This window comes from Callorhinus ursinus, unplaced genomic scaffold (assembly GCF_003265705.2).
Source record: "Callorhinus ursinus isolate GAN/ISIS: 27379988/994484 unplaced genomic scaffold, GSC_fseal_2.0 scaffold47, whole genome shotgun sequence".
In the NCBI taxonomy this organism is placed as follows: Eukaryota; Metazoa; Chordata; class Mammalia; order Carnivora; family Otariidae; genus Callorhinus; species Callorhinus ursinus.
In genome coordinates, this window is record NW_027397109.1 from 6,700,625 (window position 1) to 6,721,896 (window position 21,272).

The window sequence follows — 21,272 nt, forward strand, 5'->3', positions numbered from 1 at the left end:
AAAAAAATAAAAAATCTTAAAAAAAAAAAAATCCCTGCCCTCAAAAAGCAGGAATTCTAAAAAAGAGATTCTCTCTCTCCCTCTGCCCTCCCCCAACTTGCATCTGAGTTGCACGCTCTCTCTCTCTAAAATAAATAAATATATCTTTTTAAAAAGCAAGCCACTACCAAGGCATCTGGATGGCTCAGTTGCTTAAGTGACTGCCTTCGGCTCCGGTCATGATCCCAGGGTCCCGGGATCAAGCCCCGCATCAGACTCCCTGCTCCTCGGGAAGCCTGCTTCTCCCTCTCCCACTCCCCCTGCTTGTGTTCCCTCTCTTGCTGTGTCTCTCTGTCAAATAAATAAATAAAATCTTAAAAAAAAAAAAGGCAAGCCACTACCTAGTACTAAAGACATTGTCTGTAGACCTTCAATAACATTTTTTGATAAAATTTACTCAGAGGTGATGAAAAAGGGTTAAAGAAAACTCCAACTTCAGTAAGTAATATTCAAAAATCAGTTGTAAAGAAAAACAAATGGCAGAGGATATGAGGTAGAGACACTCAGTCAAAAATATAATTGTTGGGGGCACCTGGGTGGTTCAGCCAGTTAAGTGTTTGACTCTTGATTTTGGCTCAGGTCATGATCTCAGGAATAGAGTCCTGCATGGGGCTTCACACTTTGAGGATTTTTCTCCCTCTCCCTGCTCTCATGTTCAGGTATGCGCTCTCTCTCTCTCAGATAAATAAATCTTCAAACATACACATACACACACACACACACACACACACATAAATAATTGAACTTTACCTATCTATTTAATATAATCCCTCTGATAATTACAATTATTGTTTTAGAAGCCAAAATATGTAAAAAACGGCATGTTTGTAATTTAAATATCTATTACCATGAATATGTAAGTATTTCTGAATAGATGCAAATAAAATGACACCAATACCAAGTTAATCTCTGGACCTATATGGGAAAAGTGCAGCTTGTTTCTCATTTAAGAAATATGTAGGCTCGGGCGCCTGGGTGGCTCAGATGGTTCAGCGTCTGCCTTTGGCTCAGGTCACGATCCTGGAGTCCTGGGATCGAGTCCCGCATCGGGCTCCCTGCTCCTTGGGAGCCTGCTTCTCCCTCTGCCTCTCTCTCTCTCTCCCTCCCTCTGTCTCTCATGAATAAATACGTAGAATCTTAAAAAAAAAAAGAAATATGTAGGCTCAACTGGCAGTTAAGTACTATGGCTTCTTCAGGGTTCACTGCAACATTACTCTAGGGGAAAAAAATTACTTTCCACTAACAGACACTTACCATATTCTATTGTTGTTCACTAATAATGTTTTCAGTCTTCTCAACAAAGGAAAACCATCCAGTTTCCTGATTTCATTGTCAGAAAAATCAATAGCATCAAACTGGTCTAAGGTAGCACCTAGATTTTCAATGACAGGAATTTTATACCCTGTAAAATAGAAGGAAAAAAACACACAAGTATTAATATGGTTAAAAGGTACATTAAAACCATAGCAGTACTTCACAGTAATTTGATTCAAAGCTTCCATTTATTCAGAAAGTGTTTACCTAGCATCTACACTGTGCCAGACACTGTGCAAATAACTGGTACATAAAATGAGGAAGAAGAGTCACATGTCCTAGCTGCCACGAAGCTTACAGTCTAGGGAGTGGACAAGAAGATGGTCATGACAACAGTGACAAGGGCTATGGTAATGAGGACACTTATTAATAGTAATACTGGTAGCTAACATTTGCAAGAGTATTTACAGGGTGCCTCACACTGTTCTAACCAAAGCCCCAGAAATAGTTAAATGGCATGAGAATTTACACTGTAAGCTGCTTATTGTCAGTGTCCAAGTCTTGTTCATACATCATGGAAGACAGTTCTTAACCTCTTTTGCATTCCCACAGGCCCGATTCATGGAACTTATCAGATATCCTCTACACCTCCCCCAGCTCCAATTCAGACTTCAAGGTCAATGGTTCATACACAATAATAAACCACCCTGTGAACAATTCACTCAAATACTCACGGATTTGTCAAAATGGGCCCAACTACTGTTCTGGGTGCTGGCAGAAGAAAGAAATGAACCCAAGCCACGGTTAAAGTACATAATTCAGAGCTGCAAGGGTTACACCAAAACAAGTATCCTCAACACTCAATGCACTTCAGATACAGCAAAGATCAATCTGTGCCGAGAGCGAAAGTGGTCAGTTACTACTGAATCGAACTTTTCTCTAAACTTAATTTCAACAAAATAAAAGCACTGGGCTTCGTCAGCAAGGAATCCAAACCAAAAGCAGAGCCCGAACTAGTGCTGCACCTCAGCCAGTGTTGTCCCTGTGGAGCCAAATCTCAGGCCTAAATTGTATTGTCTTATTCCCAGAAAAACTGCTCTTCATATCCTTCCTAAAGTCATTTCCTTGAAATGCTGATTAGACAGCTGCACTCCCAATTTCTTCGCAAGCCTAAGGTTTAAATGGCTACATGAATCTGAATAGTTCAGAGCTTCCACCACCTTACACAGGGCACTCGTAGTGCAAGCCTCTTTAAAAAGAAATTTCTTTTTAAGATTTATTTGAGAAAGAGAGCCCATAAGCAGGGGGAGCGCACGCAGGGGGAGCGCACGCAGAGAGAGCGCGCGAGCAGCAGACTCCCCGCTAAGAAGGGAGCCCGATTTGGGGCTCAATCCCAGGACCCCGGGATCACGACCTAAGCGGAAGGCAGACGCTTAAACGACTGAGCCACCCAGATGACCCTAAAATGTTTTGCTAAAAGGGACATATAAGACAACTGACGCTAATAACAAAGAAATCTTGCGGAAACAATCGCTTTTGTTCTCAGACTTCATTTCCTCCCTCGCAAATTATAGGTAATTAACACGTATCCTAGCTATACTCCCACATTAACAGTTCGACGTATTTACTGAGAACCAACGAGCCGCTGAGCACTAGGATTACATTTTCCCAGCTCTCAAACAGTTCAGTCTGCGAAATACGCCAAGCAAGGCCTAGCTGAGGCCCACGGGTGCGGATCCGGAAGCGATCAATCAATCGGCTGGGCGAGTGAGCAGAAGCGGGGGTAACTGAAGCCTCACAAGGGCCTAGGGATGGTTTTTGGGCTGCAACGGCAAGACTCAGCCCCCGGCGGTGCTAGCGCCGCCCGGCCTGGCGCTCACAATGCAGGCCTGCTGGCCAAGCGCCGGCCCTCCGCGCACGCGGCGGGGTGCGAACCACCCGGCTGCGCGGGGAGGCCCGCCCACCCCCCTAGACTTACCCCGGAGGTCCAGCTCGCGGTCCCGCACGGCGTTGGTGTACTGAGCCGCCTGCTCGATCAATTCTGCCGTCAGTTTCACCATCCTGCCGCCTCCCGCTGCCGGTACCACGGCCCGCCGGCTATTCCCGCCGCCTCCCGCCCGCCAGACTTCCCGGCGTCCCCCGCGCCCCGCCGCCAGGCAACACCAATCGCAGCCGGCGCATGCGCGCGCGGCTCCCCGTCCAGGCCGAAGCAATCAAAGAGCCACGCCCCCGACCTCGTTCTCTACGGAGGTTCGGGCGAGCGCTGAGCTTGTCTCAGGCTCTGGGTTCTTCCTTGGGGCGTATCTGGAGGAGGGCCCCTGATTCCAGATGTTTGCGTCCGCAAGTTAAGCAAAATGTGAAGGCACCCGAGTGGAACTATCTCCATGCATCGTTGCAGCTTGAGGTGGGAGGAGACGCTGTGTCTGTCCTCACTCCACCCAGGAGGGGCGGGCACCCGTGGGATCCAGTGAAGGGTCCAGGACTTCAGGTTCCCATTCCGGGCGGGTGCCTTGGCCCCCCGGGCTACCACGTGAGAACGAGGGCAAGGTCAATCACAGGGCCACTTCACTGGGATCGCCCTACCGCCCCGCGCGCCAGACCCGGCTCTGCGCCAGGTTCAGTTTTCTGTTAGGCCAGTGAGCTCCAGACCTTTAAATATTTAATGGAAGCATGATATAAAGAAAAGTGCGCAGACCAGGAATTTGCAACGTGACTAATAGCTACAGAGTGAGAACACCTGCGTTGCTGCCTCCCGGTCCAGAAAACGAACACTTTTCTGAAAGCCTCCCCGCCTTCCCAAGGCAACCAGGAATCGAACACCATAGATTAGTTTTGCTTGTTTTTGTTTGTTTGTTTTTTAAGATTTTATTTATTTGAGAGAGAGAAAGCACAAGGGGGGTGGGGTTAGGGGCAGAGAGTGAGGGAGAAGCCGACTTCTGCCGAGTAAGGAGCCCAACATGGGCTGGATCTCAGGACCCTGGAATCATGACCCCAGTGGAAGGCAGACCCTTAGCCGACTGAGCCACCTAGGCTCCCCAACTTTTGCTTGCTTTTGATACAAATAGAATCATGCAGTGTGCTTTCCTGCCCGGTTTCTTTGGTTTTGTATTATGACTGGAACCATCCAGTTTTCGTGCAGCAATGGTTTGTTTACTTTCGCGGCTGTATAGAATGCCATTGTATATCTTACACCATAACTTAGCCATTCTGTTGTTGATGGACATTAGCGTTGTTTCCTTTTGGGGCTATTCTAAGTAATGCTGCTATGCATTTTCCTGTACATGGATCCAATGCACACGTGCCTGAGTTTCTCCAGAAGTAGAACTTCTGGGACATAGGGTATGGTAAAAATGCCTAACAGGCCAAGAGGCTGAAATAATATACATACTGTAGCTGTGGGTTAAGGGTTTCCATGCTTTCAACCTCAGCTTCATTGGTATTGTCAGTAATAATTGTGGTGATTCAGGGGAGCCTGGGTGGCTCAGTCAGTTAAGCATGGGACTCTGATTTCCCCTCAGGTCATGATCTCCAGGTAGTGGACTCCGCATGGAGCCTGCCTGGGATTATCTCTCTCTCCCTCTGCTCTTCCATGTGCACGTGCGTGTGCTCTCTCTCTCTCAATTAATGATAATAATAATATTAAAAAAATGGGAAATTCTGGTGGCTGTGTAGTGATATTGCACTGTTGTTTTGATTAGCTTTTCTCTAATAAGTAATGAGGTTGAGGACCTTCTCATGTATGTTGTCTATTCGGATATCTTTTGCCAAGTGCTCATTCAAGATTCTGGTCCATTTCCCCCCACCTCCTACTGGATTGTCTGCCTTTTTCTTATTGATTTATGGGATTGCTTTATATATTCTGGATGTGAGCACACTCTGTGGCTTGCCTTTGCACTTTTTTTTGTTGTTGTTAAAACTGCTTAAATACAAAAGAATTCACAGACTTGTCCTTGTACAAATCACCAACGCTGCAAAACACAGATTGTAATCCATTTTGTTCTGTTTAGGATAACATCCTATCCCCCAAATCACCAAGTCATAATCTGGACTGCAATTCAAATCAAAAGGCTACGAAAGTGGCCTCCTCACTCATTTTGCAATGGGAACAAGCTTTCACATGGTCCAATTCAAGAGGAGTCATCAGAGGAAGAACTTAGTTCAGGAAGCCCTACCCATTGACTGTCTTTTGTCCTCTTTTTGGGGGGGATTTCACTGTGGTCATGTAGGTCTGGGACAGGAAAAGTTTTTCTGCTTATTGGCCTTTCCACTCTTAGTGGTATTGTTTGATGACTAGAAGTTTCTAATTTTTAATGTAATTCAATTCATCTTTTCCTTTCTGGTTAGAGGGCTGTGTGTCTACATGTGTCTCCAAACATTTTGTTCTTGCTGTCTACTAGTGACTTAATTGTTTTTCTTTTCACATGCAGCTCTATAATCCCCCTAGAATTGATTCTTTTTGAACTTTTTATTGAATTATGATATACTCACAGCAGAATGCAACCCAAGCACACCCAAGTTAACTGACATCCGGGTCAAGAACAGGACATTGGCACATTCTAGAAGCCCCTCCTTGTCCTTTCAGTGACATGCTTGCCCCAACAGTAACCACATCTTGCATAGATTGGTTTTGCTTAATTTTATATTTATGCAGATAAAATTGTACCTTATGTGTCTCTTGCTTAACATTGTATTTGTGTATAGATGTAGTTAACCTACGATCGTTGTTATATAGTATTTCGTTGTGTGAATAGTCCAATTTATCCATTCTGCTGTTGATAAACATTTGGGTAATTTCCAGTTTGAGCTATTATAAGTGGTGCACCTATTAACATTATAATACCTATCTTTAAGTGAACACATACGCTAATATATACATGGAAATGGAATTGCTGGGTCATAGGGTTAACTTACATTCAGCTTAAGTAGGTTCTACTAGTTTTCCAAAGTGGTTGTACCAATTTACATTCCTGATTAACGTTTGGTATTGTCTGTGTTTTTAATTTTAGCCATTCTGTTGGGTCACAGTAGTGGTATTGCACTGTGGCTTTAATTGCATTTTCCTAAGTACTAACACAGTTGAGAGCTTTAAAAAATATCTTTATTGTCCATTGGATCATTGCTTTTGTGAAGTGTCTGTTTAGGTGTTTTGCACATTTTTCTACTGGGCTGTTTTACTGATTTGTAGATTTTTATATTTTTTGGATATGAGTTCTTGGGAGATATGTATGGTGAATATGTTCCCTCTCTCTGTGGATTGCCTTTTCATCCTCATAATGGTGTCTTTTGGTGAACAGAAGGTCTTAATTTTAATATAGTGTAATTTATGAACTTTTCTCTATGTGGTTAATGTTCTTTTAAAAAGGACTTAAGTCCTTTTAAGAAATTTGCCCACCCCCAAATCATGAATATTTTCTTCTAAAAGTTTTGTTGTTTTGGGGCACCTGGGTGGCTCAGTCATTAGGCGTCTGCCTTCGGCTCAGGTCATGATCCCGGGGTCCTGGGATCGAGCCCTGCATTGGGCTCCCTGCTCCGCGGGAAGCCTGCTTCTCCCTCTCCCACTCCCCCTGCTTGCGTTCCCTCTCTCACTGTGTCTCTCTCTGTCAAGTAAATAAATAAATAATCTTTTTAAAAAAATAAAAGTTTTGTTACTTTACCTTTCACATTTGGATTTGCAGTCTGTCTGGAATAGATTTTTGTGTATGGTCTGAGGCAGGGATTAAGAATATATTTTTTCGGGCGCCTGGGTGGCTCAGTTGGTTAAGCGACTGCCTTCGGCTCAGGTCACGATCCTGGAGTCCCGGGATCGAGTCCCACATCGGGCTCCCTGCTCGGCAGGGAGTCTGCTTCTCCCTCTGACCCTTTTCCCTCTCGTGCTCTCTATCTCTCATTCTCTCTCTCTCTCAAATAAATAAATAAAAAATCTTTAAAAAAAAAAAAAAGAATATATTTTTTCCCCGCATGGATATTCATTTGACGCAGTTTATCATTTATGGAAAAGACCATCCTTTCTCCACTGCTCTGCAGTGCCACCTTTTTCATAGAATAAGTGTCCAAATATGTGAAGCTCTGCTTCTGGATTAGCTATTCTGTTCCATGGGTTTAGTTGCCTATTCTTGCATATTATCATACTGTCATTTAAAAACTTGACATTAGCCTTAAAAAAGGGCTCACAGTCTTTTTTCAAGATTGTCTTGGTTATTCTTGCCCTTTGTATTTTAGTATAAATCTTAGGTCCATTTTGCATCTAAGAAAGAACACATGCTTTGATTTATATTGGATTGGATTTGTAGATAAGTTTGGAGAATCCATGTGTTTATAGTATTGAGTATTCCAATCCTGAACATGGTGTAACCTTATATTTATTTAGATTTTATTTAATTTCTTTTGGTGTTTTATAGTTTTTTGTGTAGAGGTCTTATACATCTTTCACTAGACCTATTCTAGGTATATGATAGTTTTTGTAAACATCAAAATTTGTTGTAAAACATCAAAATCTAAAAAAGCATCAAAAGCTAAAAAAAAATCCTATGTTCTATTAGTTTCTGCTACATTGAAATATAGTTGAAATACAATTTCAACAATTTCTAGTTGAAATACAATTAATACTAGCATTATATGCAGCTGTCTTGCCAAATTCATTTCTTAATTCTAATAGTTCATAACCATTCTTTTGGGTTTTCTATGTACCGAACCATGCTATCTGAGAATAATGGCAGTTTTATTTCTTTCTTTCCAATTCTTATACTAGTTCTTTATTTTTTGCCTTGTTTCATTGGCTGGGATCTTCAGCAGGATGTTGTGGACAATGCTATAAACAGACACCCTTGAGCAGGTGGAGGGGTGGGGGGAGAACCCTAATCAAGTGATCAGTGTTAATATCACCAATAATGAAACAAAATCATGATTCACTTACTAGAATGTGATTAGAAGGACACAGCATCAATTCTGGGAGATTCCTGTCCAAGATGCATGACCTGAATGGAAATGTGAGGAAACCTCAGATAAATACAAACTGCGGGACAGCCTGCAAATAACTGGCCTGTAGTCTTTAAAAGGTTTAAGGTTGGGGCACCTGGGTGGCTCAGTCAGTAAGTGTCTGCCTTTGGCTCAGGTCATGATCCCGGAGTCCCAGGATGGAGACCTGCATCGGGCTCCCTGTTCAGCAGGAAGCCTGCTTCTCCTCTCTCCCACTCCCCCTGCTTGTGTTCCCTCTCTCGCTGTGTCTCTCTGTGTCAAATAAATAAATTTAAAAAATAAATGAAAAAAATAAAACGTTCAAGGTCATGAAAGTCAGAGAACTGATGAATTGTTCTAGATTGAAGAAGACTAAAAAGACATAATGACTAAATGCAAAGAGTGACCTAAAGTGGATCCTTTTGCTCAGGGCATTATTGGGACAATTCACAAAACTTGAATGCAGTCAGAGGATTAGATGGTAATAATACATCAGTGTTAACTTCCTGATCCTGGTGGCTGTGTGAAGGTCCTTGTTTATAGGAAAACACTCTAAAGTGTTTTGGAGGTAGTGGGGCATCATATCAGTAACTTACTCTCAAATTGTTCAGGACAACATTTCTTTGTACTCTCTTTGCAACTTTTCTATAATTTTACTTCGAGATTGTCTCAAAATAAAAAAGTGAAATCAAAATAATCCAGAACACTTAATTCCAGAAGGGACCGCCAGGTGGAGTCCTTAGACCAGAGAACTAGTTTTACTTGTCCCTTCTCTTTCTGGATTAAAAAAAGGGGTTTCTTTACTTTGAAAAAGGGAAGTTGTATGGGTTTCCTTTGCTTCAGTACACGAACAGGGACATAAATCAAACTATAGGTGGTTTTATTCATTGTATGACATCCCTACGAAGTTGAGATTACCTTTTTAAATTTCTTTTGGGTGAGTTTTCTCAACCTCAGCACTGTTGACATTTTGGGGCTAGATAATTCTTTATTGTGGGGTCGTCCTGTGCACTGCAGGATGTTTAACAGTATTCCTGGCTTCTGCTCACTAGATGTCCCTTTGTGACAACCAAAAATATCTCCAGACATTGACAAATATCCCCTAGGAGACAGAAATCTCCAACAGGTTGAGAACCACTGTTTTTGGCAACAGAATGTTCTCTGCTCTGAGCACTTTGGTTCCTCTTTGCTCAACAGGGAGCCTAAGAAGTATCTGATCACTCCTAGTGTGGCTGGTACAGTGTGTGTGTGTGTGTGTGTGTGTGTGTGTGTGTGTGTGTGTGTGTGTGTGTGTATGTGTGTGTGTGTGTGTGTGTGTCGGGGAAGAGTGAAACTTTGGGTGGTGGGAACCGAACCCCGGGACCCAGGATTCTGGTGGGTGCTCAGTGCTGTATCACCTAGGGGAGCTGTTCTGTGCACAGACAAACCAAAGAGCCTGGGGTGTCAGGAAAGGCCTTGGGCAACAAGCCAGGAAGGATAAGGCCTGGGCTCAAGGAAAGAAGGTAGTAGAGAAGGCTAGGGTAGGCAGAACCCAGATGCCTCCCAGCTTAATGGGCAGAACCTTAAGATGCTGGAGAATGGCCTTGGTTTCCATTATCCTTGTTTGTTCTCATTAAAATGTCCTTTCTGCTTCACTTCTCCACCTCCTTCCCTTTCTATACTCTGATCTGGACTTCCACCCTTCACCTGCTGCCAGGGGCCCCAGCATACCTCAAGCATTCAAGCGTACAGCCTTCTTTTAAATGCAGTGGAGGGCAGTCTCCCCAAACAAGTGCGCCCTACGGCTGGTCACCTTTACGCCATGTTGCCCTTCTGGTTTCTTTAAAGTTCAATTCTTCCCCTTTCCATCATAGGTATATCTTCTGTAAAAAGTGCAGCTTCCCCCAACCCTTTCGAGAGTTACAAAGTATCAAGTCAGCAGCCCCAGGACCGGCCAGCCCAGCCACTGCAATGAGGGTCATGCACTCTGAGGCTGCCTGGTTGGCTTCTTAGAGTGGTGGGTGTCCTTTGGGAATAAAAGGAATTTATTTCTGGGTCCTTTGGTGGGTGTCCTTTGGGAATAAAAGGAATTTATTTCTGATTCAGTCCCAAACATGTTAGACCATAGCTCTCAGTGGCTAAAGAGCTCCAGGGGGCTAAAATGGTGCCTTGAACCAGAGATACTTAGCAATTGCTGGTTTTGATTCAATGTCAGTCTCATGGGAGATGTTGAACCCTTACCAATATTCTGCCCTAGTCCTGGCTACTGGCTCCCAAACACACTAACTCATTCCTTCGTTGCCTCACGTCGACAGCTCCTGGTGTCATGCTCATGGTGGGTAGCTGTCAGGTTGTATGGCCTACCCCCACCTGCTGAGAGCTACACAGTGCTCCCCTCCTCTGGCTCTGAGGTTGCTGGAAAGTTCCCTGCAGCCGTGTTCTACTATATAAACTGTCTCCGTGGCCACAGCTGATGGGGCTGGATGAACACTGATACAAAGCAGGATAACCAGGGCCAAGAAGCAGATTCAGAAAGCTTACCTAGGGAGTTTGATCTGTACCAGTTTTGCTTGGGAGATGTCAGTGGTCTTGTCATTTGTCCTAACTGGAGAGGCCAGGAGGACAGACTACAGGCAATGAGGGTCCAGGTCACATTTAATGCTGGCCCCAGGGTTCCCAAGGCCCAGCTGCACCCTTCCTGAAATTCCGAGTCAACCCTGGAGTCCTAAACCAGGGCCCCTCACCCACTTTTGTTTTTCCCTAAGTCGGTTGTAATTGGTGCATTTCCTTTATTTGTAGCCATAAAGGCTGCAAATAAATGCCAAAAATGTGCTGGATTCCCAGCAAGTACAAGCTTCTGAGCTCAAAGAGAGGCCATGGTAAAAATCCCATGCAGCACAAAAAACCGTGGGTACAGGGATTTCAGTCACTGTGAAAAGACAAGCTGTGACCTAATTAGGTCCCACTTGGCAGCTATAGGTGAAGAGGCATGTGGTCCGGGCTGCGGAGGGCGCCCCCTTGACAGGAGGCGGGCATCCCTATATCCAGCCCCACCACCCAACCGGGCTTCGGTGGCCCGAAGAAGGTCAGTTACCAAAGGACACCCTGAGCCTGGAACTCTGGGATTTCTCCCGTGACTTCATTACATGAACATTCGCTAAGGCCCGAAGACCTTCCACTTAATGACATCAAAGAGATCCAAAACCATAAATAAAGCCATTTCACACATCGGTCAAGCCCCAGGTTTCATCGTTGTGCCTTGGAAAGAAATACGGGCTTCTTTGTCATGGGATGTTAACACTTTTATTAACTTAGGGTTAACATTGTAGTTGCTTTGTGAATTTATCTTTTGAAGTTGTGGATTCAAAAAACAATAGCTGAGTTCCCCCAGCTCCTAGGGGGCAAGGCAAATGCATTATGGTCAAAGAGGGGAGCAGGACAAAAATGGAGAACGAGCTCGAAAAAATTTAAGGCAAATGTCACTCCCATATTGAAGGGAACTGATCAAGCAGGTCTGCATTTCAGTGAAAATATATGAAATATTTGTCAAAATAATTAACATTGGTAAAAATTAGAACATGTAGCTTATAAAATGCCTACACAGGTTTGGCAGAAATAAATCCAACCGTGTTGTTAGGCTCATAGGACACAGACACAGGAGCATCCACCTTAGGAACAAGTCTCCTGGCGAGCAGAGGCCAAGGGTATTTCAAAAGCAATTCCACAAAATGGGCAGTGATAGGATTAATGACTCTTGGGCTGGGTTTCCATTTTGGGAAGAGGAATTGCTTAAGTCACTGGGGCTCCTTGTGGCTGGCCCCCCGGGGATGCCTCCTGGGGACCCTCCTCAGAAGGCTCTGCGTCAGGTCGAGGTGATCATTCGGACCAGGAGACTCCTGGAGACACGAAAGAACGCGGTGACAAGGTGCACTTGGCTCACCTCCAGGACAGGGCGGTGGAGAAAGGAAGGGTCTTCCCATCCAGATGTGGAATGGGACATTCTGAGACTTCACTGCAGCTCCAGAAGTAGCTGACTGTGGAGAAACAGACGTCCTCCCCAGTGGTCATGTATTTCATGCCCCCAAGTCTATCTTATTGACAGTCTGACCAGACCGTCCCCAGAGTGCTCTGTGCCCGGCGGGGGAGGAGGTGCGCACTGGGCCAGGCATCCCACACCGGGAGCCCGGGGCCCGGGCCTGGCAGGGGAGATTCACTGAGGCTGCACGAAAGCACGGGGAGAAGAGTGATGTGTGAAGCCAAGCATCTTGCCTTTCTGCTTTGGTCTTGAAGATTCAGTAAACTTACGGTCCCAGAAGCTGCTCCAAAGCCGGAGCTGTGGATTCCCGGCATTCCTGTCGTTCCCGTTGTGGGGGGTCTGCCAGAAGAACGGAGCCAGCAAGCAGAGTTTGAGAGGCAACCACTGTCTGAGGGACACCGCCTCGAGGCCCACCACCCATCTGGGCCGGGTGCTCAGGAATGCCGCAGAAGGACCTTGCTCCTGGGGAGATAAAGCTGTCGGGTGTGGGGCACCCCTGCGACAGGCTCGGGCTGACAGTCTGGAGAGGAGGCAGGTGGACGGCCGGAAAGGAGGGGCCCGGCCCTCTGCGGTCAGCTGGGTGCCCCTACCCCGCCAGGAGGCACGTGCGGCAGCAGAACTGAATGAACAGCTTCCGTTCACAGAGCCGGTTGGACTTCACCATCTCACAGAATGTCTCGTCAGCTGGGGTCCCACCAGGAACGAGAAAGGGGGGACGTGTCAGACGTTGGGGCCTGTTAGGATTGTTCCAACCATCCCCTTTCCCTGGCTCCCATGATGGACCGGGCGGGGGCGGGGAGGGAACCGGGGCTCACAAAGAAAGTGGGGACAGCGCCAGGGTGGCCCTCACCGTCGTCCCGCGCCATGCGAAGCCTGGTGTGGCAGAGGGGGCACCTAGCACGCAGGGGTTCGTGCGGGGATAGACCGGGGGTGGGGGGCTTGAGGCAGTGTGGAGGGTGGAGGGGCGCTGCACCAGCCGGGCCTCAGGGCTCCTGTGCACCTGTCTTTCTAGATAACTGTGGTGGGGGAAACCTAGTAGGAAGACTCTGGGGGTGGCGAGAGGCTAGGAGGGACAGGCATGGAGGCTGCTCCCGCATCCTGGGAGCACCCCAAACCAGATGGGATAGGAGGGAGAGCAATGTCAAGGCTAATGGAAAGGGGAAGGGGAAGAGGGAAGGAGGCCAGCCTATCCCAGCTGGCTGCTAGCTTTTGAAGCTGCCTGGCTGGTGATGGCACCTGGGAGACCCTCCTGTGACCGCCCCACTTTCCCGGGCTGGATACATAACCTGAGCAGGTGTCATCCTACAGAGGGTGCTTCCCAGCCTTCGAAAGCACACAATTCTGCAAACCAAAGAAACGACCAAACACCAAGGCAAGGAGGCCATGTGGAGCTCCGCAGGGCCCGCCGGGTTTCTGCTCGCCCGGGGCGGGGCCAGAGACGGCTCCATGGGACAGAAGGAGGTTGAGACGCGTCCCTGATGGTCACCCAAAGGAGTGGCCCGCACACCCGTTCAGAGGGTCTGCTGTTCTGCATCTCCTTTTCCTTTCTCTTTGACCAAACGCCAGGGAGCTGAGCTCCTCCAAAGGCGGCCCCCCGGTTAACTGAGGTGTCCCCGCTGCCCCGCGGGCGCTCACCGTTGCTGCACGTGTGGTTGGTGATGCACGTGTTCCCCAGCAGCGTGAAGCCCGTCTTACACCTGCTGCAGTTCCTGCTGGAGCCTTCGCAGCTCAGGCAGCTCTCGTCACACCTGCGGGAGGACAAGGTTCATGCTGCTGCTGGGGGAAGGGACCAGGCACCCCTCCCGCAGCCCCCCTACCCTCCTGCGCGGCACCAGCCGTGCAACTGCGTGAAACCCCAGCCAAGCGTCTGCACATCCTTCCACCGGCCTGACTGCACTATTGCCTGGGGGGAGGGGGGGATGCAGTCGGTCATGGCCAGTTGGCAGGAGCCTGCCCGCGGTGGGGGGTTGATGGGCTCAGGTCCCGGTGGCCCAGACTCCCTGTGGCTCACCTGGACACATTCTTGGACACTGTGGCACCCACCCCACAGCTGGCTCCTCCAGCAGCATCAGCACATGCACCCCTGGGCAGCTGCCCAGCTCGGACGGCCATAGGGTTGGCACTCAGGGACAGGCATATGGCAAACCCGTTTCCGGAGCGGGCCTGGGGGACCGCAGCGGCCCACGAGGCTGAGCGTCCTTCACAGTGATGCCGACCTCCCCCCAGGGCAGGCGGGCAGGGGGAGGCTCTTCCAGTTCCTGCCCCAGAGATGGAACCCGGGGCTCTTTCTAATGCAGAGTTCCGTGACCCCAGGGGAGGGTCGGCACACGGCGGCCCGCAAGCCACATCCAGCAGTTGTACTGCAACAGTCACTCGCTCATCTATAGATCATCTGTGGGGGCTTCCACCGCGGCAGAACTGAATGGCTGTGACGGAGACCACAGGGCCTGCCGAGGCCAAACTACTGGCCACCAGGCCCTCTACAGAAAGAGCCGATCGTCCCTGCCCCAGGGCCTGCATCCGCACCTGCTGCCTTTTCTGAGTCCAGCTCCTGGTGACTGGGTCTCACCGCGCTTCAGCCTGCCGCCCACCTTCTCCGCGGATGCCCGCCGCAGGTGGAACCGCCCCGGAGGCGGAGCTCAGGCCGGGTGGGCGGGGCATCCGGAGCTTGAGCCTGGCTCCCGCCCCTCGGCCCTGCGCGGCCAGGTCTTTGCTGAGGACACATGCCACCTGCCCAGTCAGCGACAAGATGCCATCAACGAGGCTCCTGTAGGCCTCTCCCCGAAGCAGCCTTGGCTTCTGATTTCACCTTTGATTCTGCCTGCGTGGAGCCCCTGGTGGGTCACGCCCTCGGCCCGGAGGAGAGGTGGGTTTTGTTCTTCTGGGGCAGGACGGCCCCCACACTGGAGTTCAGGCCCGCAGTCTGTATTCCTAAATGGGTAAATCCCGAAGGCAAACTTGCCCTTCTGATGTCTTCCTCCGATAGCGATAGCGAGAGCTTGGCCACCACTCCCCCCGCAGACAACCTGGAGGGGAGGGCGGGGCCTGCTCGGTGGGACCCTGTTTCTGTGCACTTTGGGGAAGCCGCTACGGTCTGGCCCCGGTCCTGCTGCGCCTTGGGGGTGGCCCAGCCACAGACCCGATGCCACAGCACAAGGGATGACTCCCCCGGGGGATTCCTGGCTTCTTTTACCACCACCCCTGTAGGACCAGAACTAGGGCCTCACCTCACTCTTCAATGGGGGATCAGTCCTCTCAAAGGCCTGGGGCCAGCACTCTCAGGCTGTGGCTGAGGGCTGCTTCAACGTAACAGTGAGTGGCGCGTGCTAAGGTAGAGGACCACCTGCTTGGATTTGGAGAAGTAAGCCTTCTTCCACCAAGCTCAGGGGTCTCCCTGCCAGGCCCAAGTGGGAATGCAGGTGTGTCAGTCTTCTACGGCTGTGTAACAGACTACCCCAAACCCGGCAGCTTAACACAACACCATTCACTATCTCCCAGTTCTGCAGGCAGAGAATCCTGGGCAGCCTCCGAGCAGCTCCTGGCTTGGGGGCTCACAAGGCCCAGGTCAAGGAGTAGGCTAGCCTGGGTTTGGATGTGGAGGTCCCAGCTTAGGGGAAGAATCCAGCATCATGCTGTTCCCGGGGTGGGATGATGCTCCTCCAGGTAACCCCCCCGCCATCACCACCACCAACTGCCTTGAGGTCCCTGCTTCTCTGAAAGACCCTCTTGGCTCCCTTCTGCCCCGCAGGTAGTCCTCTTAGGCAGGGGGCTTTCAAACACCTCTGGTTCTGTCACTTTCTGTGGCACCTGCTTCCCCCACAAAACACCACGGCCGCTTTGCCCTGGCAAACTCTGGAAGTGGGCCTGCCCACTGTAGCCCCTCTTCCCTTCTTCCCTGCTCCACTGCAGGGGCCAGGTCTTCTTCCTTCCGTTCGCCTTTAGGCTGTTCCGGGTGAGAGTCAGCAAGTCTTCCCACACTTCAGTCTGAGCACAGAACAAAGCAGAAGGCAGGCCTGAAGTCTCTGCCCCACTGATCACCCGGGAGGGGCCGAGGGGGCGGAGGGGGCAGAGCACAGTGGGGAGGCCTGGGGGCATGAGAGGCTAACCACCCCCAGGCACGTACCCCACCGAATTGCTCTCTGTCTTCAGAGAGGTCCTTGCTTGCTCTTCTGGGTCCTCTTACTAAGCCTTGGGGGTGTCCAGGGACTCTTTTGAGATCTTTATCATGGACTCTTTCCACTTTGGGCCTCATTTCGCGGGTCTTCTTGGCATCCTGGTTGCCAACCCAGCAGGCCTGATTCCTGGCCTGGCTTTTCCACGGAGCTGTCCTGGACCCACCAGCCAGGGCTAGCCACAGTACCACGCAGCATCCTGGGGCCTGGAGGAGGCCAAACCCTAAAAGCTGCACAACCAAGCAGCCCAAGTCTATTCTTTCGGGGGAATCCACATGGAAGGGATCTTCGGAGCCAGGGGACTCTAAAGAGGGAAGCTTCCCCAAAGGCAAGCATTTCACCACCTCAGTGCCTTGTGTGGGGCTCCTCTTGGGGGAGTATCTCCCAGATCTGCTGCATGAGCCCCAGCACTGGACTCCCCTCTGGGCCTGGAAGCTTTCCCTCCTGTGGAAATGAGCACCCAGAAGCTGCTGTCCCCTAATGTCAAGGAGGGGCTTGGGGGGCTGCCTACCTCCCGCCTCCTGGGCTGGGGAGGCCATAGTTTCTGGGTGCCCCACGGGGGGCTGGTGGCCACACTCATGGGGATGCCCAACATCCTGTGGGCATCTGATGAACGAAAGTGATTATCACTGTTTAATTCCACATTCTCCCCAGGCTGCTGTACTTAGTGTAATTACCCTTGAACCAGCAGACTCGTTAAAATGAAAGGCTTACTTCAGATACCCATGCCGAGGATCCTACACAGGACTCAGCAAAGCTGGATGAAGGTGGCAAGTTTCCTATTTCAAATCAGCTCAAAAGAGGGGGCTGACTCCTGCCCAGATACATAACCCCTTGGGACCTTCTTTGGTGAGTCAAAAAAGTACAAGGACTTGGTGGTCTCTCACTGGTTGACTGTAAGGTTTTTTTTGTTTGCTTTTTTTTTTTTTTTTTAAGATTTTATTTACGGGGCACCTGGGTGGCTCAGTCGTTAAGTGTCTGCCTTTGGCTCAGGTCACGATCCCAGGGTCCTGGGATCAAGCCCCGCATCGGGCTCCCTGCTCCGCGGGGAGTCTGCTTCTCCCTCTCTCCCATTCCCCCTGCTTGTGTTCCCTCTCTCGCTGTGTCTCTCTCTGTCAAGTAAATAAATAAAATCTTTATTTATTTATTTGACAGAAAGAGAGAGAGCACAAGCAGGGGGAGTGGCAGGCAGACGGAGAGGGAGAATCAGGCTTCCTGCTGAGCAGAGAGCCCGATGTGGGGCTTGATCCCAGGACCCCAGAACCGTGACCCGAGCCAAAGGCAGATGCCTAACTGACTGAGCCACCCAGGCGCCCCGCTTATTTTTGTTTTAAGAGAATAAATTAGAACCCAGAGCAGTTCTGAAACACAGCCTGGGGAGGCAGCCCCACTGTGTGTCCCCATCTGTGAGCCGGAAGACAGGGCAAGGTCTCCCCAGCCCTGCCACAGTATGCGTCTCCATACTCCAGCTCTAGTCTTGAGCTTATTTCAGAGGGAAGACCCCTCCTCCACGTCCATCATCATTATTACCCAGTCCGCCCTGCACCACCTCATTATTGCTCTCACCCTGAAGAAGACGGGCTGCCCTGCCTGTCCTGGGATCTAAGTTATGAAGTCCTGAGGAAAGGCAGTAACAATTCAGCAAGACAAGAGGACACCCAAACAAACGGCTGCTTCTTCCACGGCTCATGTCCAGTGAGAAAGAGAAGGAAAACTACAGGGCTGGAGGCCACCAAACAAGAACGGTGCATAATGCAGACACACATGGAAAGGGGAGTGAGAGGGGTTACAGTCTATGTTCACCGACTGCGTAGGGAATGGTTTTAGAATGAGGACATTGGACCTAAATTTTCTCTAATGTAAAATGAAAAACCAAACCAAACCAAACCAACCACATGGTTTCCTTAATTACCACCAGTGTGAATGCATCCTGGGCTGTGGCACAGAGGGGAGCTCTTGTGGAGTCTGCTACGGGGGTGTGAGTACCACCAGGCAAGCACCCTGTTATTCTGCTCCCTGCCCTGACCCAGCTACAGAGCACCCGGCACTCAAAACTCATTAAATGAACAAAGGAATGAAAGCCACCGACGAACTTGTGACCTTGGCAATCACAACTACAGGGGACCCCTCCGCTCTAAATGGGTTCTGGAACCCCACCATACCTACGGCACCCTCTACAGTGATGTGGTGTGGCACCCTCCCCAGCCCCAGGGAAGAGGCCACCAGACTTGGCCCTCTGGCTGCTACTTCACTCACACAGGCAACCACCATTCCTGGCAATCCTTTTTTTTTTTTTTTTTTTAAGATTTATTTATTTATTTATTTTGAAGATTGACTGATTGATTGATTGATTGATTTGTCAGAGAGAGAGAGGGAGAGAGAGAGAATGCACAGCAGGGAGAGTGGCAGGCAGAGGGAGAAGCAGGCTCCGCACTGAGCAGGGAGCCCCATGCGGGACTCGATCCCAGGCCCCTGGAATCATGACCTGAGCCGAAGGCAAATGCCTGATGACTGAGCCACCCAGGTGCCCCAAGATTTATTTATTTATTTGAGAAAAAGAGAGAGAGCATGAGCAGAGGGAGAGGGAGAGAGAGCATCTCAAGCAGACTCTGCTGAGCATGGAGCCCGACGTGGGGCTTGATCTCACAACCCTGGGATCATGACCTGAGCCGAAATCAAAAGTAGGACGCTTAGCCGACTGAGCCACCCAAGCTCCCCATCCCTTCCCCAGCAATCTTGGTCTGAGCCAGGAAGACCGTCCTAAAGGATTGCGTACCTTCGGCACACTTTGTGGGGCAAGCCCGTCATCTCCTCTGGATAGAAACCTTCACCACAGGCTGACACACATTTCCAGTCTTGGAAGTGCAAGTTTGCCGCACAGTGAATACATTCTTCTCTGCTGGGCCCTGGGGGGTGTGGGACAGAAGCAGATGTCAGGGACCGCCCACCTGTGACCACGTTCCAGGCCTGCCACAGTGCCCTGGGGATCTGGAGTACGGTCCGGATGCCCCATGTCCACCACCGCAGCTGGGGTTCCCAGGTGCCCACCCTCTGTCTGTACCAGGCCATCTTCACCCACGTCCCCATTTCATAGGGAGGGATGTGGAGGCATGAGCCAGGCTCAGCATACTTCCCACTGCCTGTGCCATGTCTGATGGCCCTGACTCCAAATATTTCCTTGCCAACAGGCCTCGGTCCTACTGCTTTTTGCTGGAGGTAGCCCTGTGTGGCTTGGAGCACTTGAAATGTGGCTGCACCAAACTGAGACGTGCTGGAAATGCAGAATCCATAACACACTGGATTCCAAACACTTAGCATAAAAACAGAATGAAAAAGTGCTTATTTTTTATATTCATTCTATATTGAAATGATAATATTTTAGGCACACTGGGTTAAATAAGCTATGTTATTATCCTTATTTCTGCCTGTTCCTCTAGGAAATTTAACATTGTATCAACGGCTGACGTGGGACAGATCACCCTGATGTGGGAAAAGCAAAGGAAGAGATCTGGGGGGTGGATGGTGTGGACAGGCAGTCGGTGTGGACAACCAGGCCATTTTTGACAACAGAGAACAAACAACTAAGGGCTTATGGAGTGGGGAATGGGAACCCCAAGAGACAAAAGCTCAGAAGGACCAAGAGGGAGAACCTGCAGTTCAACCAAGTGGACTCATCAGCCTGCGGCAGACGTTGGTCTAGAATGAAGAAACTGCTATCCGTCTGCTCATTTGTTCATTCACTCATTTAACAAGCAGTATGCGTGGGAGTCTACTCTGCCAAATGTCGCTGAGAAGCACCTGATGGGGTGTCAGAGGCAGCAAGGTGGCCACTGGCTGATAGCTTAGGGGGTTGAACACGGGGAAGAAGCCATCTTAGATGCGTATGGTAACCACAGACCCTTGTTAAACTTCGTCCTCTAAGTCCACTGTGGTCTTTGGTTGAGGCCTGGCAGCTAAGGCAGTGATCTCGGGCTCTCTTCCTGGAGTAGCTTCTGGACTTAGAAGGGGCCTCTTGGCTGTGTCAAGGGAAGACCCCCTTGCAGACAGGGGTCTGCAGGGGGGTCCCACCAGCCCCAAGGCTCAGTGCTCTGGCAGCTGGTTTCATCTCTCAGAACCACAACTTTAGGCCTGAAAGGGAATTCTGAGCTCATCCAGCATTGTGAGTGGGATGCAGAAGCAGGAACCCTTAGGGGTCAAGGGCCTCCATAATGAACAACTGCCTACCCACCCATAGTGTCCATGTGGGATGTCCTCCTTCCTTCACCACAATGCCCCACAAACGTGCAGGGTTTCTGTCCAGTTATGTTATGTCATTGTAGATGGAAGACTACTCCTGTGCTTTGCCCCCCCCCGGCCCCCATCATTTATCTCCAGGGAGCAACTGGCATTAGCCACTTGGCCCTTGGAAGCCCAGAGCCTCAGGAGCTGTGCGGTCTCTGTGGCTGTCCCTGCTGGGGCCTCCCCTGCTGAACCCTGTTACCCACATTCTCCTGCCTTGGTCACTAGGGTCCTTAATGCCTAAAGAGCTTCTGTGGTGGGAAAGAACCCCCGTGTGTTTGTATAGTCAACCCTTGACCAACACAGGGGTTGGGGCCCCAACCCCTCATGATGTCAAAAATCTGCATATAATTTTGGATTCCCCCAAAACTTAACTACTAAGAGCCTACTGTTGGCCAGAAGCCTTTCTGATAACATAAACAGTCAATTACCACATATTGTGTGTTATACGTATTATATACTGCATTCTTACAATAGAGCCAGCTAGAGAAAAGAAAATGGTTAAGAAAATCATAAGGAAGAGAAAATACATTTACTCTACTGTATTTACTGAAAGAAAT

The 21,272-nt window shown here is 49.5% G+C and overlaps 2 protein-coding genes across 3 annotated transcripts in view; both read right to left on the minus strand.

The window, feature by feature from the left end:
• SNRPA1 (small nuclear ribonucleoprotein polypeptide A') overlaps positions 1-3,430 on the minus strand; it is a 14,153-nt gene extending 10,723 nt beyond the window's left edge. Inside the window, exons 1-2 of the mRNA XM_025893170.2 lie at positions 3,272-3,430; positions 1,294-1,441 (exon numbers count right to left, since the gene is read on the minus strand). Of these exons, the coding sequence (XP_025748955.1) occupies positions 1,294-1,441; positions 3,272-3,353 (230 nt within the window). The 5' untranslated portion in view covers positions 3,354-3,430. The remainder of the gene's footprint in view (positions 1-1,293; positions 1,442-3,271) is intronic.
• An 8,055-nt stretch (positions 3,431-11,485) lies between these two features.
• The window catches only part of PCSK6 (proprotein convertase subtilisin/kexin type 6), a 185,610-nt gene continuing 175,823 nt past the window's right edge, over positions 11,486-21,272 (minus strand). For both annotated transcript variants that reach the window (XM_073882509.1, XM_073882508.1), the window contains 3 exons: positions 19,211-19,340; positions 13,898-14,010; positions 11,486-12,946 (listed from right to left, as the gene is read on the minus strand). In XM_073882509.1, coding sequence (XP_073738610.1) covers positions 12,849-12,946; positions 13,898-14,010; positions 19,211-19,340 — 341 coding nt within the window. In that variant the 3' untranslated portion in view covers positions 11,486-12,848. The remainder of the gene's footprint in view (positions 12,947-13,897; positions 14,011-19,210; positions 19,341-21,272) is intronic.